A 16,688-nucleotide genomic window follows, 5' to 3' on the forward strand; every position below is an offset into this window, starting at 1 on the left:
AGTAAACCTAACTCAGAATTTGGGCTCTATATGAGTTCAGTGATTCAGGTTAAATGATTGTGAAATAATGATTATGTTAAAACACAACCAACACCATCAGATCACCTTTTCTCGTTGTTCATCTGGCTGTTATAACTCAGGTACAACAGCCAAACAAAATCTAAAGTCAATGATTTAAGGTCAAGAGCCCAACTAAAAGAAACACTAAAATAATGGTTTTCTCCTTCAGTGATTATGCTTGTTAACATCAGGTGTCTTCAATGTTGGTAATAAAAAAAAAATTGTTTAAAAAAAATTGTTGTAAATTTTACTCATTTTAAATGGTTAACTTTTAAGGAATTAATTTGATTATTTATTACTCAATTCTAATTTGTTAAATTTAATTAATAATATTGCTTGTAATCTGTTGCCACAATTTTATTGATTAGATATAGCGTATTCATTTTTACAGTGTACCCGGATGACCTACTTCTTCTGGCAAGATTCTGAAGTGTGCATAAGATGGACACTTGAGGCTACGGGAGGCTATTTATGAATGGCAGTGAAGCGACGTAACAGAGTGGTTCAGATATGACATCACTTTGTAGGCCAAAACGTGGTTAGCAATTTAGCACTTCCGGTTCCATCGTCCCGAAGTCAATGGGTTTATTGAATGGGGTTTTGGTTAAATGGCTGAAATAAGGTCTGTGGTGAGCACAAGCTCAAGACACTTTCACGTTTTATTCCATGACATAAAATAAATCAATATTACATAATTTTTGAAGCCGTTACGTGTCTTAAAAAAGGCGATTGCTGACAAGTAGCTAAATGGGACTACAGAGGCTGTCGAGGAGATTAAACGTCATCATGCCGAAAAAGTAAGCTCAGTCCGCTGTTACAGCCTCGTTGTGCTCTTGCAAACTATTCTAACTCAAACGTTCTGGGAAAACGTTTTTAGATAAAGACTGAAAGAGTTGTCAGAAGCTTAGTGGTGATGACGTTGACGTCGTGGGACCGTGGTGTAGTTCGTTTATAGCCTATCTTTCAATAGGCTTATAGGCTTCAAAATTCATAAAAGTTGTGTTCATCTGTGATAATTATATTGATGGACAAAACGTACAAGTATCATAAACTTTTGTTGATCACAAAGCTTGTTTTTAGCGATAATCCAAAAGCCTATGGGAAAACCAGTGTGATGCTAACTGCCGGATGGCCTACAAGGTGACGTCATATCCGCACCACTCTACTGACGCTGGTAGGTCACATGATAATGACAACATGGCAAATGTAGTATGTCCAGATTACATTCACACACATTCATACTATTTAGAACGTACTTTTTTGCAGTCGTGATTCAAAATAAGTACCTGAGAGTCTGCGATTTTGCATGCAGCCAATGTAAACTGGCCTGTCAGTAATCTTGTCACAGTTAAAATCCTCCACATTTCATTTAATTTAATTTCCTACTGTAGCTATTGGATAAAAAAGAAGTAGCACGTTTATCTGCCATAGGTTTTCATGTAGAGAACTCTCCTAAAGTGTTTGCATAATGATGCAATAAATGAATGCAATTAAAAGTTAATGGTCAAATGAATCTTTATAAAATCCACATTGCTGCAGATGAAATGTAGCCTAACTTTCTTTTTTCTTTTCTTTTTTCTTTAAATCAGGTTAAATGTTGATTACATATTAGTCACTCAAACCCCTTAATATAGTTTTTTTTTATTTTATTTTTTATTTGTGTATTTAATTCTGAGCCGAATCCTCCTCCAAAGTGCAATGGGTTGTGGGCAATATTAGCTGTTATATCCTGCACGGATCAATATACAGTAGACGCCTAATACATAGACGCCCCATTGGCTGCTTTGGGCCGTTGCTGCAATATGTCAACGAGTCCGACATATTGAACCGGGCAAGACCACTCTATAAACAAATAAACACTTCAGTACGATAAAGGTTCTGTTGCCAATTATTAAGAATCTCGCTAGTTAGTGCTTGAGACTTGTTCATTATTATGTCATAGGATGTGAAGATAACTTCACATCAGCTCAACCTTATTTATCTGAAGCATTTATCTTAAGGCTCTTTTCATTTAATGTAATTTATTTCTATATATAGTTTGGCTCCTAACATTATGCTGCAAGTTTTTTTTAACAATTAACCACAACAATAAATGTTTTTGTAGAAATGTTATAATATAAAAATTGACTTTATTGTCATTGTACATAGTACAACGAAATTCTGTCTGGTGAATCTCAGTTAAAGACCTAAACAAAAACAAAACTTAAAATGAACAACAATAAACAGCTACAAACAGCAGCAATTACAGCAAAATAAAGTGCAATTATGTCACTATAGCTGCAAGGTGTGTCTGTATGTGCAGAGATTGTAATGGAGGTCACAGCTCTTGGAAAGAAGCTGTTTCTCAGTCTGTTTATGTGTGTTTTTCATAGCCCTGTATCTCCGCTCTGTACATTTAATTATCTAGGCTATAAGCGTTTCACTGATTTTTACTGTCAGTAGACCATAGTTATACAAATGAACTAAATGCATTTATTTCCATTCAAATGGATGGAAACCAATAGAAAAGGATTGGGCTTAAAATATTCCTTATCCTGTGGGTTCCTCTAATGGGCAACATTAATATCACAGCTTGGATCCCTAATTATAAGATAGTCTTTATGGATCCAGTTAAAAAAAATAGTACAACTACAGTACAGTACAGTATAAATTGCATGAAATATAAGCATAACATAAGGTCAGATGTAATAGTTCAATACAGTATATGGCAGTTTTCTTCTATAGCATATTATTAGTATAAATAATATTCTTCATAAGAATCATGTGAACTTTATATGATCTCTTCTTTTATATATAAATTATAGTCTATTTTTTCATAACTAAATACCGCAATAGTCTGACTTTGGTGGCCAACTAGCTGTGTCAACATAATGTTATAATGACCAAATACAAACAAAAACAACTGTTCAGATTTACCAGTGAAAGGTAATTCCCCGAGATCTGCTTTGGATTGTACGACCGTTTGTAAAACCTCAAAATAGTCAGGCACATTTTCTTCAGTCCACTTATGAGAGTTACGGCAAGTTGCCCGGACAAATATGGCGGCGCCGTTGACGTACGATCCAGCGGCCAATGGGGCGTCTTTGTATTTATTATGTCTACGGATCCACACTTTGAAAATCGACCGAAAATCGACCTTCCGGGGACTTTTGACATACTCTTTTCAACATACTATGCTTTGGGGCACACTTTTTGTAATCGAATATACTATTTAGGATGGATAGTATGCACATAGAACTCTGGGAATTAGTATGAAGTAGGCTCAACCCATAGACAGTAAAAGAAAGGCTCAACCACAGACTAATATTTAGTGAACAAATTTGGTACAATTGCGGGTACAATAAAAACATTTTTTTTACATTAATTAAACTGATAATACAAACAAAACTTCTAGAAAGATACAGATCACTTTTAAACTTCATGTTTATTACTAGAATCTTAAATTTGGAAAGGCGATATTAATGGAGACCTAAAGGTCCTACTCAGGATATATAAACCGCCACACTGCCAGCGATAGAGTTCTCTTTTCAGTCGGCATTGATAGATGTTGGTGCTGCATGTGCTGGTAAGCGCTTGGGTTTTTGATCGTGTAACTGTTAAATGTATATTATCTGTTTTTTCTGTAATTATGACAAAAGATTACTAGAAGTTAGTTCATAAAATAATTTTCTAGGTACGTTGATTAGTAACTTAGCGCTACCTTCACCACGTGGCGCGTGTAACTGTTAGATCCTCAACGGAAGCGGACAGTATGCGAATTTACTTTAATAAAATACACTATTGTCTGTCAAATGGTTCAGGGTGCGTTTGCACTGTATGCAATGGATCTGTTTTTGAGACAAAAATGGTATTAATGTTAGCCTTACTTACCTGCGGCCATCATTTGCTTTCTTTTGCAGAAGACGTTAAATCAGGGCTGTCACTGCTGCCTTGAGGTGAGAGAAAGCGGCATAGCTTTTAAAATGAGTATACATCTGTGTTGTAGGATTGTTAAACGCTTCTATGATGTTTTAGCACTGGGCTCTGAGCTTATGTGTAGACAAAAGTGCAATTCTGCTCCTGACATGGCAGAGGCTGAGAAGTGTTGAAATGCAATTAAAGACAACAAAGTCTGATCATCCAGATTAAAAGTTTACATTCCTTTGGCATTTAATGTAGTGTTTCCGCCTTGAGCATCTGCACATGTGCATATTTTTGTTATGGTGTATGAGTCCCACAGTTCTATGTGTGAAGAGTTAGATCTCAATCATATCACACACTAATTTTGGGAAAATGTGCAGAAGATGCTGGAAAGTCAAGGAATTTGTAGGATTTTAGCTTCATTACTCGGGACAAAGCAGGAACAACTATCAAAACTAAAAAAAAAGAAAAGAAAAAAAGATTTGAGAACGCTACATGCCATAAAAAAAAACTGGCTAATTTGTGTACTTTTAGCTTGTGGACTAAGTGTAAACATCTGTCATGCGAGTTATTCAGGGCAGTACTAAATCATTTGCTTTCTTTTGCAGAAGACCGAATAAATCAGGACCCATCACTGTTTCCTTGAGGTGAGATAAAGCTGCATTGCTTTAAAATGAGTATACATCTGTTGTATTTGTAAAAGGCTTCTATGATGTTTTAGCACTGGGCTCTGAGCTTATGTGTAGACAAAAGTGCAGTTCTGCTCCTGACATGGCAGAGGCTGAGAAGTATTGTTGAAATGCAATCAAAGAAGAGATTAAATGCGAGATTTATAATAAAACTGGTCTTTTCTTACAGAGTGGAATCTGGTGAGAAGTGAGTGTGGCCTGGTGACGAGTTTCCGCCTTTCTGCAAATGTTTTATCCGTTTTAGGATATTTTTTTTTCTTTTCTTTCTCGACTATACAAATGCTTTGTTTATAGCACTGATTGTTTCCTTCAAGTATGTTCTTTTTTGACAACCAATAAATGAGACTAAGACCCCTCAAGCTCTGCACTGTTTTCAAATTGCATGATCTGAAAAGCTGTTCTTATGAGTTGCTTCAGTTATACCAGGGTTCCCACAGTCAATGATTAAAAATCACTTACATGAACTGACTAGTAAATGAAGTGCCAAGCGGTCATGCTCATGGCAATCTCTGCAGGATTTTGTCCCTCCAGGAGCAGGCCCGTTTCTAATGAGTATTTGTATAGTACTTTTCATATTGCAATATTGCTTCATTGTATGTCAAAATAAGTGTGAAAACCATCAGTAAGCATGTAACAAGGTGACTAGCATGGGATAAAAATGGCAATATGTTTAGATTAGAACACTAAGAACATATCTTCCTGGCAGTCACATAAGATTGTAAAGATGGTAAGGGAATTTAAAAATCTTACTGCCATGCAGAAACTGCACAAGCAATACACATACTTGAGTAGACAAAACAATTTAAGCAGATCATCTAAAGTTTACATCCCTTTGGTGTTTCATGTAGTGTTGCTGCCTTGAGCATCTGAACACTTGCCTATTTTTGTAATCGTGTGAAAGTTAAATTCTGATTCTGCAACATTCTGTACATTTATAAGGTTTAAAATGAATGTCCATATGCCAAATAAATGACAATATAGTAAAAAAAAAACAAGTCACTCAAAGTAATTCCTGCATTTATTATAATTCTAATAGCCTTTATTCATTTCTTAAACATGTGTATATGAATGTGTATAATTGCATACACATATATATATATATATATTTTGTAAATAACCTCTTATCTGTTCATAGTTAATTTTCTTCAATTTAAAAGAAAAGATGCTTTCTGCACACCCTGGACAGCTACTGCATCAATTGCTCCTGTGTGTGATCAGTGACCTCTTCCTGGGTCACATTGTCCAGACCCTTTAATGGCTATGTGATCTTCAATGTGCATGGATCCTCAGCATGATCATGGATAATTCTGTAGCTTGAAAAGCTGTCTGCATACTGTTCTGTTGTTAGAAGTTATATTTAAACTGTCTGGGAAGAGAGAACCATACGACTTTTACTCCACCTAGTGGACAATACAAGAAAGTGAGAATTACCATTCATCAGGGTACAACAGCTGTTATTGAAGCAAATCAGTTCTATGAATTTGACTCTGAAAAGATGAAACAACAGAGAACACAGGATGTGTAGAAAGCATGATTCGATTACACGTTAAACTCATGTTAAACATTTGGAAGACAGAGATTCTTTAAAACTTGGAATCCTTTTTTTCCCATCTCAGAATGATAATTTCTTTCATTGTCCTTACTGTTATCAACATCACTATACTTACCAGTCTTAAACATCAAAAATACAATAAGTTCGTCAATCTTTTTATCCAATATTGATGATTATGCTAAAGTGAGAGCTGTGATGAATGATGCATAAATCCCACACTCATTCTGAGAAGACGAACAGATGCAAGATGGGCAGAGAGAGATGGAGGGGGCGAGATCTTTACTGATGGTCCTGAAAGAGACACAGACAGGTAAGTAACATAAAGGTGAAGGCGTCTGTGGTTTGGACTCAAGGTGATAGCAGATGAAAGGAAGAGAAAAGAGAAAGGAAGTGCAATGTGATGATGAGGAGCCCTTTTAATTGATTGAGCAACTATTTGTGATGTGGGAGATGAAGGCTGGAGGTCACTAGATTTACTTATTAGTTTGGGAAGTGAGGGAATATGAATGTAAAGGGTTTATATACTACCGGAGACAATAAACTCCTTGATAGTCCTTGCATACAAAGTGGTCACATTAATTTTGTGTTGGAAGGGAAAAGCAGGAGGGTAAGGAACATTGTAAGATATGATAGTCTTGTCTCTAATTTAAGTCTTAGAGGTACCAAAGATCTGAACACATAGCATGTTGTCAAAAAAAAAAAAAAAGATGTCAAGAATAAACACCCGTCCAGCATTTGCGCTCAGAAACAAACAAGAAACACTGCAGAATAGCGATAACAGCAAGGACGATGAGAACAGTGACTTCAATAAATAACATTATCTCATGTTAAATCAACAACAGAATTCCAGACCCATTTAGAGTTTAAAAATTGTTATAGGAACAATCATTGTATTAAAACAGATGTTAGCACATATCCCTCACCCATGTCAGAGTGCATGTTCATCTTGCCTTTGCTCCATAGAAAGAGTGTTTTTTGGAAGGAGAGAGGGAGAGTGACTTGGAAAGAGAGAAATACAGGCAGTTTGGTTTTCCCTCTCCCTCTTCTCCATGTTGTCTCCTCTTTTAAAATGGAGCCTTGATATCGTCAATAGGTTTGCTGAAGTCGTAGTCACCTCTATATTTTGAGTCTGTGGTAAAAATGTTGATAAATTTTCAGTATATATATATATATACTTTTCTTTGTACAATGTTGTATGATCTTTCTTCTTTAAAAGATTTTTTGCTTGTTTAAACATGATCTTCATCTTGTATCCATACATTGATATTTTACTGTGTCCCATTATGTTATATAAATAAAAGTATGTTGCTATCAGTAGTCAGAGGATGTAATGTCTTTGCATGTGTGTGTGGTAGAATGCTTGTGTGTCTATTCTGTTGGTCTGGGCACTTATTTTTGCTACGGGTTTGTAATACAGTGACCAGTCTGTATATGTATGCATGTATATATATATATATATATATATATATATATATATATATATATATATATATATATATATATACATACATATAATTTCATTATAAGACATGAGAAGGTAAAGAAGAAGTTCTAGTGAAATAAAAGATAAGCACAAGCCCCAATCTGGCTTCGGCAAAATAGAATCCCTCCATTGGTGAGGTAAAAACACGTAAACCACGGTCATGCCTCTAGTGATAACCTTTCATAACATCATGTACGTACACACACACACACACACACACACACACACACACACACACACACACACACACACACACACACACACACACAAACAAACAAACAACAGGAACCCATGCATAAACACAGTCTTACCAAATAAGTGCCTGCTGTTAAACTGACCTCTATTTTAAGGGCTTCCCTAGTCATGCCAGACAGGAGGTTTGTCAGTACTTGCCCTCCCTGCATTGGTCTCCATTGAATCTGCTCTAAAAACGAGACCGTTAGTAAATATTTGTTGATGATAGAGACTTGGCTCAAAATCTGAGAAAAAGAGAAAAGACAGCAAAGGAGGTTTCAATATCTCTCTTTCTCCCTATCTCTTTCTAAAGAACTACAGAAAAACAACAAAGCTAAAGAGCATTGTGATTGTTTCCCTCAAATTATTTGGCTCAGATATGTAGTATGTTACCTTCTCATGTTGTTCCTCATGGAGTTAGATTCCCCTATTCATTCAATTATTTCCATTTTGATCACCTTGTGAGTGCCTGCAAGCTCAAACTATGTGTTCTGTTTAAATGTTGATATGTACGGATGTGTATGTGGGTGTTCATGTTTTCGTTGACTGAATCAAACATGTAAGTGCAGGCGTTCACAGTTCGGCAGGCCTTCAACTCTCTCTCTTTCTCCAGTATCGCTTCATCTGCAAGCTGGCAGTTTGATATCGAAGTCACCTCTTCTTGCGTTTTTCTTCATTCAGGGAATAATCTCTGATGGCAGCAGTTGTCACCTCATCATTCTTGTTCTCTCAACTCCGGTTGGCCTCATCTCTCCTTCTGTCTCTCCGTTCATCTCGAGGGGAGAGGGCGGAAATGGGGAAAGTGCTAGAAGACAGCCTGATGATAGGGGGGAAGGTGGAAAGTCTTTATAAGGAAGTAAATTTTGTTCTGTTCATCCCCCACTTTCTGTTCTCCATCTCTTTCCCCATGCCATCCTGGACCCCATGCAGCAGCCCACTCCATATGTTCCCAGAAGTTAGCAATCAATAGCATATCAACGTTTCACCTCATCTGTACTAGCTTTATTTCTCATGCACTAACCCTTTCTCACCCTAATCCCTCTCCATCGCTGTCCTCCCTTGCGTCTCTCTGCCTCCCCTTCTTTCTCTCCTCTCACCTGTCCATCACTCTCCTGAGTGCCCTCTCTATGTTCATACGATGGCCAACCCTGGTCACACCAAGGTCCAGGTAGTCGTCCTTAGTAAGAGAGGGCAGGTGCGTGCCATCGATCTCGTTGTCAAGGAAACGCTCTCGGTGCTCACCCAGGTTCAGGTAGCCCAGCCAATCTGCAACATCATACTTGGTCCAGTATGGGAGTGGTTTGGAGGCAAAGGGTTTGGTGGGTGAAGGGGGTGGGAGGTGGGGGTAACTCAGGCAAGTGGGTGGAGGAATGGGGTGAAGAGGTGGGGATGAAGTCCCTGAAAGGAAGTGGGTGGGGGACAGGGAGCGAGAGACCACCAGAGAGGAATTTGGAGGTGGAGGAGCACCCGACTGGGCAAAGAGAGGGGGAGAGGGGGAGAAGTAGGGGTCCCCAAGGGGATTGGCAGGTGAGGGAGGAGTAATAGAACCACGGAGGTCATATAGGCTGCTATAGAGGGGCGTGGTGGGGAGAATAGGAAGAGAAGAGGGTCGGGGAGGGCCAAGCTTGGGCCGGTCAGATGGAGAAATTAACGGGCTGGGTGCTCGTCTGCGCTGGGCATGATGTGACTCTGCCTTCCGAGACTCTCGGCTGGGGATAAATTGGAACTCTAGGGCTTTGGTGCGATAAACGGGCCGGTGTTTGGGCGAGGTGGGGTATGGTGAATACGAAGAGGGAGAAACAGGTGAGTGGGACCGGGGAGGAGGTTGGGATGAGGCAGCAGGGGGCTGAGGGGAAGGAGATCGAGCCCAGTTTGGGAAAAGTGGCTGGGAGGAAGGGGTTGGGGAGGGAGACAAGGCAGGCTGAGAGAGATGAACAGGAGATGGGGAGCTAGAGCGGACTGAGGGAGGACTCAGTGCACCTGTGGAGTCCTCTGAGAACCTGAAATATGAGAAAACACAACACAAATTAAGGCAAAAGAATAAAAGATTGGACAAAAAGAGAGAAAAAGAAAAAAAAGTTTGACAGTAAAGAGAAAGAGAGAGCAAGGAGGTATAGTGAAGCAGTTACCTGTGTCTGATGTGGGACAGACAGATGGACATGGACAGTGCAATAAAAAGCAGAAATCACAAAAAGAGAGGAACAGTTTAAACAGACACAATTACACAATACACACACAGAGTTTTTTGGTGTTTGAGACATTGTTAATAAAAATGGCAGTTACAAAACTATTTTAGAGCACTGTCGTAAATTAACTGTTAGTCTAAATACCCAAGGAGTCCTTTAACTTAATGGCTCAGATTTCCCATGACTTATGGCATCCCAAATCACACAATGCTCATGCAGCTGAGAAACTCTCATGCCACATGCCTCCTTTCAAGGTCACCATGCAAACATTAACATATAGCCATGCACATATACCTATACTGATAACACACAAATACCTATGCCTGCTCAGTGATCTCTGAGCCCCCCAGTTCTCTGTTCCTTTGCTCCTCTGCTGTAATTTGGTGCTTAGTTCGTTGATGATGCTTGCCTTCATACCGGACACGGGAGGATGCAGTTTACGTGCCTCCACATATGTCCCCACAGTCTGGCCCCCTCCCTCTCCCATGGTCCCAGCCGACCCATCACCCCACAGAGGTTTTATCTCTGGAGTGCGGGGACGGTCAAAGTACATTACAGAGGAGCGAGCGATCCCTGGCCCTTCCCTTATCACATAGCCATCACGGGCATTAAAATCTTCCTCCTCTCCCTCTTCTGCCTCATCCTCCTCCTCTTCCTCCTCCCTACGACGGTGGTAGGCAGGGGGTGCCGTGCTGGTTTGGCGCCGAAGATCTCCAGGCCGGCTGCCTTCTCTGTACCTCTGTGTTTTTGGGTAGGTGGATGCAGTGCTGGCGGCTTTGGCATTGTGCATTTCAAAAGTCTGTCCATCAAGGTAGCTCATGTAAGACTCTAAAAAGTCTGCCCCACTTGTTCTGTCAGCCTCGGTTGACCCACCTCTCTCTCCAACTCCTATGCTACCTATGCCTGCTCTCTCTAACCTCTCTCTGACCCCACTACCACTGAGTGCAAGGATGTTGTCTAAGTGATGGTCACTGCTGCTTCGACTGTCCAGCTCCTCAATCCCAGAATCCACCACTGTCTCCTGGGACTCGCCACTCTTGGCTGCAGCTGTAGAGGGTGGTGGACGATACTCTGCACTAGGTCGCCTGCTACCCCCTGTAGCTACTGTGGAGACAGTTGCCATGCGTGTGTGTGGTGTGACAGCGGCAGCAGTAGTAGTAGTAGAAGAAGAGGCAACAGTTGTAGAAGCAGTTGTAGAACAGCTTGCGGTCACAGTTGAGGCACCTCTGAGAGAAACAGAAGTGGCAGGGGTGGATGTTGCTACTGGGGGCCCCCGGTAGGCAGGTGGAGCTGGAATAGAGAGAGGAGGTGGTGTGGGAGAAGAGGAGCGCCCAGTAGAGTGTGTACTGTTGTATAAGTGTTGCGACTGAGATAGGCCAAATGGTCTATGGTAGGAGGTGGGTGGTGGCGGAGGTGATACAGAGGGAGGTGGAGGTGGCCCAGAGGGCTGCAAGGTAGAGGGGGAGGGAGGCGGTAGAGGGTTGGGGGAAGATTGAGAGGGAGACGGGGCTGACTGGGTTAGGTTGGCAACCTCACTGTCATAGGATGTAAGACTGGAAGTTGTGGAATCTCCTGCCTGGGGGGAAGGCAGTGGTGTGTGAGGTGGGAACCCAGCCATAAAGGAGTCTTTTGGAGGGGGAGGAGGTGGTGGGGGAGGTGGTGGTGGAGGATGAAGCTGCTGACGGGCTGTCACATTGTGAGACATCATTGCAGAGTAGCTCAAACCCCGATCAAAACTATTGGCAAACTCCAGAGGTGGAGGGAGAGGATCGACAAAAACAAACTCATCATCTACATCTACCGAGGGAGCTGGGGGAGGAAGAACCATCAGACCTGTGCCACTTCCACCTTCACCTGTGGCTCCTACTGAAGGACGTGTAGGGGCTGCTGTTGAAGGAGGAGATGGTGGTGTTAATGAAAGGATGTACGCCCCAGCCTCACTCTCCATTCTCAAGAACGAGGGGCGTCGAGGCTGCTGGGTCGTTGGCTGTGTAGACTGTTGCAGTGACTGTGTCTGAGCTTTTTCTATTTCTCTTTCTCTCTCTCTTTCTCGTGACCTCTCTCTCTGACGCTCTCTTTCACGCTCTTTGTAGGTGGGTTGATAGTGCTGAGACTGATAGTGGTGCGTGTGGACAGTTTTGTCCTCAGAGAAACGAACCCTTAGGCCTTCTCTGGGAGCAGAGGTGCTAGCAGCCTCCCTATCTGCACGCTCTCCTACCCCTGCTTCCTCACCCCAACCGCTCCCTGCTCCACGCAGGATCCTAGGAGATGGAGGGCGAGTGGATGTGGTGGTGGCAGCTAGTGATGAGGAGGTAACAAGGTATGAGGAGGAGCTTGATGACTGAGCAGCAGAGGAGGTTGCAGGGGAAGAAGAGGCCATTGAGTAAGAGTTGTGTGATGTTGATTGTGCAGTGGATGAGGGAAAGGCCCCAATGCTGGACAATTGACGGCTAAAATGGTGTTCAGTAGTCCTCTCCCTACGTATGCGACCATCATCCTTCAAGGCACGTTCCCGTGCAGCCAATGCCAAGCCTAGTGGGGATGAAGGGTCCAGGACTTTCCCCGTTAATGGGTGAATGAACGTTGTAGTGGAGGCTTGCTGCTGTTGTTGTTGTCGGCCTCCTGCCCCATAGAAGTCAGCAGGTACAGACTTAGGCTGGTAATCCCCAGGAGGAGCAGGTGAGGAGTACTCAGGCAGGCCAAAGGCAGGAGGCATACTGCGTGTGTGGTGGATAAAGGTATCACCTGAGAACATTCCTTCATCTATAGATTTGGATGGTCGCAGGCGTGGTGAAGGCTGGGAACTCAGCTGCTGTTGGGAAGTCTGGGTTCGTCCTCCTGCTCCTCCAGCTCCACCCAACTCTTCCTCAGCAGAAAGAAAAAAGGAGGCACTCTTTCGTCGTGCTTCATGGAATCGCTCTCGATCCCTGCGAGCTGCCCCTACTATGGCAGCACCAAACTGGCTGGTGAAGTCCAAACTCTCTTGCGTACGAAGTGATGGCAGTGATGGGGGTGGAGGAGCAGGTATAGATGGAGGGGCTGGTGGTGGAACAGTGGGTGCAGGTGGGGGAACAACAGGTTGGGGTTTAGAACTGTCACTCTCTCCTGGAGGAGGCGGTTCGGCTTCCACGCTGCTGCCTTGGCTACTGCGACCACTGCTGCTGGTGGAAGGGGCTTTAACAATGATGGTTGGGATAGGAATGGAGCTCTTCTCCACGGACCCCTTCCCTTCCAGTGTGCCCTGGCCCTGACGCAGATCCTCCACCTTTGACTGCTTCACCAAGGGCCCCTTCCCTCTCCGGGCACCACCTTTTGGTACACCACCTGCCCCTGCTCCTGTCCCTAATGCACTGCGGTCCATCCTGGAAGGTTGGCCCTGTGTAGTCTGCTGCTGTTGGGGAATAACAGTAGCGACACTGGTGGGTGGGACTGCGTTGCTGTAGCCCCTTCTCAACACTGTAGCCTTGGCCCCTGCTGCTCCTCCAGCCCCTGCAAGGTCCCCTGTGTACCCAATCACCTTCCTGGAGGCAGTCCTGCTTGGCACGGAGGGATGGGCTTGAGCATGGGAATAAGCGAGGTCCCCAGCTCCGGACCCAGTAGGTGGTCCAGGGGACCTGTCTCGTGGTCCATGAGTGACATGTACTGACTGTGAGTAGAGCTGATAATGTGCAGAAGAGGAAGTGGATTGGGACACAGAAACAGACGGTTGCTGGGATGTCTTGCCCCTAAAGCCAAGAGGAGGAGCTGAGGAGAAAGGGGGCTCAGGGGGAGCTGTAGTAGGAGGAGGAGGTATGTCATCTGGGCCAGGTACTGAAAGACTACGGGCAAACTTCATGGCTGGAGGATGAAGGAACTGCTTCTCCTCCTCAAGAACCCCTGCAGAAAAAGATAACAAAAAGGAGAGAGTTTAAATACATTTTCAATTAAAGTAATGAAGGGAGAATTAATAGAAAGGATAACATGTTACAAAACAAAAAAGGCAAAACAAAAGTATGCTTGAGAGTGAAGGAGAATGTATGACAGCTGGAAGTGAAAAAAAAAGAAGAAAAAAAAAAAGATATATTTCCTAAAAATGAGCAGAGGGCAAACAAAACGGGATACAGAATTGAGACCATCTTGTAGTATGTCTGTCTGTCTGCTTGTCTGTTTGTTACCTTAACTAATCTCCCAGCGTGAACATGTACAAGCCATTCACCTCTCTACTTTTGCAATGCTGTTTTGTGTTAGTGCAGACTTTAGTTACAGTATTAGTTACAGTATGTTATAGAAGGACAAATGCTATACACACACACAATGTCTACCTGATGACACAATAAATTACACAAATACACAATAGCTATAGCTAAAGGCAAGCAAAATAAACAAATGGCCTTAATTTTAATTTTAATATAAAGATCCCAATTGTGTAAGCCAAGAAAGTTGAAATTTTCATATTGAACTTTTACACACAATTTGGCATTGTAAGCTTACACATCCATGGCATGGGACAGAAAGTGTTTCTCATCATACAGATAGTGTGCTAATAATCTTGGGGATTTTAAATGGGCTGTAAATTTTATAGACCAACCAAAACTGAATACTAAATGCCCCAATACACTTCCAGCGAAATCGAAGAACGAACTGAAGTGACATAATTTAGAACAAAATCAGGCCAAAACAAACTTTGTTTGGAGTTCCTTTTGGGAGTTCGAAACAGCTTGCCAAAGCAAACTTTCCAGGAAAATTTCACTACGGCTGTTAAACACCTTTGTACTACCATTGATCTGTGGCGATTAAGTAATAGGTAGGTGTGCACGGAGGCTCCGCCTTCTTTCATGCAGAAATCTTTACTAGTTAGGGTTAGGGTGAGTCCGTCGAGGTCAGATATCCGTGAGTAAAAACATGAACGCACTGGAGAGCCGCTTTTTGCCCGTCTGCTCACTGGCAGCCGAAAAACAAGATCACATCACCCCAATCCTACGTTCTCTGCATTGGCTACCAGTCCGATACAGAATTGACTTTAAAATGTTATTATTTGTTTATAAATCTCTTAGCAACCAGGCCCCCAAATACCTTTCTGACTTAATTATCAGTCATAATCCATCCAGATCACTCAGATCAAGAGATCAGCATCTCTTGGCTGTTCCACAATCTCGCTTAAAACGCAGAGGTGATCAAGCTTTTGCAGTAGTTGGCCCTAAGATGTGGAACACCCTACCACTACATGTTAAATCAGCTTCCACATTAGCTGAAATCAAATCTTTGCTGAAAACACATTTCTTCTCTAGTGCGTTCAATGTACCATAACTTGTATGTTTTCTGTCTTGTTTTGTTTAGTTTTTCTTACTTTACTGTACAGCACTTTGGCTAACCAAGGTTGATTTTAAATGTGCTTTATAAATAAAATTGATTTGATTTGAATTTACAGTAGAAAATACTTCTGTACTTCTGATTAGATGGGACATTGACACTGTTTATATTTAAGATGGTAAAGCTGCTTGATTTTAAGCAATCTATTGTTTAAAGTGCTATATAAATAAACGTGACATGACTTTACTAGAGTGCCGAATTGCAGAGCTCGTGCAAACACATCCATGTTGCTATAATCAGATGCTTTTCTTATGCTTTATTAAAAAATGCTTTTCTCAAGAATTGTTTTCTCAATTTTGTTGTGCGTTTATTTTGTTATTGAGAGGAAAGCGTGCAGCACATTTATACATATTCATCTAAATGCCGTTCTCAGCAGCGTGGGTGACGTCAGATGTTCTCTAACAGTATATCGCTGCCCATGTATTTCGAACTTCGTTTTAGGCGAAGAACAAAAAATAATTTCGTTGAGAGTATATTGGGGCCTTTATGTTGAGCACCAGATGAAAGAAATAACATTCACCTTTGTTATGACAATTTATCTCTTTTGTAACCCAGTCAAACTCCTGACAAGGTTCTTATGGACCGTTTCAACAAACTGAAATGTACAGTCAGTATTCTAGAGCAATAAAGCATTACAGATTATAAGCATTAAAGCAAACCCACAGTTGCACTCTTTTGAGTGCTCTAAACGCACATACCATAGACGTAGAGCAGTATGGCTAAACAGACAGACAGGTGGGCAGACAGACAGATGGACTAACAGACAGCCTCACCGATGGACTTCTGTCGCAGCATACCGTGCGGAGGGCCATGGCCAGACACAAATTGACCACGGTCGTAGCCTAGCCCTGCCCCAGATGATGTCATCCCCATTCCCGATTGGTCGAAATTTGGCTGCCAAAAAACAATGATTTTCATTGAACATTATGGACAAAATTTTTTAAAGTCTGCAAATTTGCTAAAAGCAAAACATAGTAAACCCTGAGCATCAACACCTCATTCCATAATCATCATGATCTTTGTGATAGTAATCTACACACACACCTCATTATAAAAGCCTCTGCCCCGTTCTCTTTTTACCCCCTGAGCCCGGGGTCCTGGAGCTTCATTGGTACTGATGGACTGCTGTGCTGCTGCTAAAATCTCATCCAATTTATCTGACATAGAATAATAGGACAGATAAAAAAATAAAGAATGAATTAACTTACAAACAATTTATTCTTAGCTTGAATTAG

The 16,688-nt window shown here is 41.9% G+C and overlaps 1 protein-coding gene and 1 long non-coding RNA gene across 2 annotated transcripts in view; one reads left to right on the plus strand and one right to left on the minus strand.

Annotated features, from left to right (window-relative positions):
* Nucleotides 1-3,554: 3,554 nt before the first annotated feature.
* On the plus strand, nucleotides 3,555-5,008 carry LOC311089043. Its single transcript, XR_014607616.1, has 4 exons — nucleotides 3,555-3,625; nucleotides 3,960-3,995; nucleotides 4,569-4,607; nucleotides 4,819-5,008. It is a non-coding gene; the product is annotated as an uncharacterized lncRNA (long non-coding RNA).
* Nucleotides 5,009-7,699: 2,691 nt separating this feature from the next.
* The window catches only part of shank1 (SH3 and multiple ankyrin repeat domains 1), a 64,490-nt gene continuing 55,501 nt past the window's right edge, over nucleotides 7,700-16,688 (minus strand). The window contains exons 21-25 of the mRNA XM_084124794.1: nucleotides 16,498-16,610; nucleotides 16,251-16,347; nucleotides 10,422-13,980; nucleotides 9,016-9,918; nucleotides 7,700-8,735 (exon numbers count right to left, since the gene is read on the minus strand). Coding sequence (XP_083980920.1) covers nucleotides 8,648-8,735; nucleotides 9,016-9,918; nucleotides 10,422-13,980; nucleotides 16,251-16,347; nucleotides 16,498-16,610 — 4,760 coding nt within the window. The 3' untranslated portion in view covers nucleotides 7,700-8,647. The remainder of the gene's footprint in view (nucleotides 8,736-9,015; nucleotides 9,919-10,421; nucleotides 13,981-16,250; nucleotides 16,348-16,497; nucleotides 16,611-16,688) is intronic.

The sequence above is a fragment of the Abramis brama genome (genome assembly GCF_963993115.1).
Source record: "Abramis brama genome assembly, chromosome: 1".
NCBI classification, from domain to species: domain Eukaryota; kingdom Metazoa; phylum Chordata; class Actinopteri; order Cypriniformes; family Leuciscidae; genus Abramis; species Abramis brama.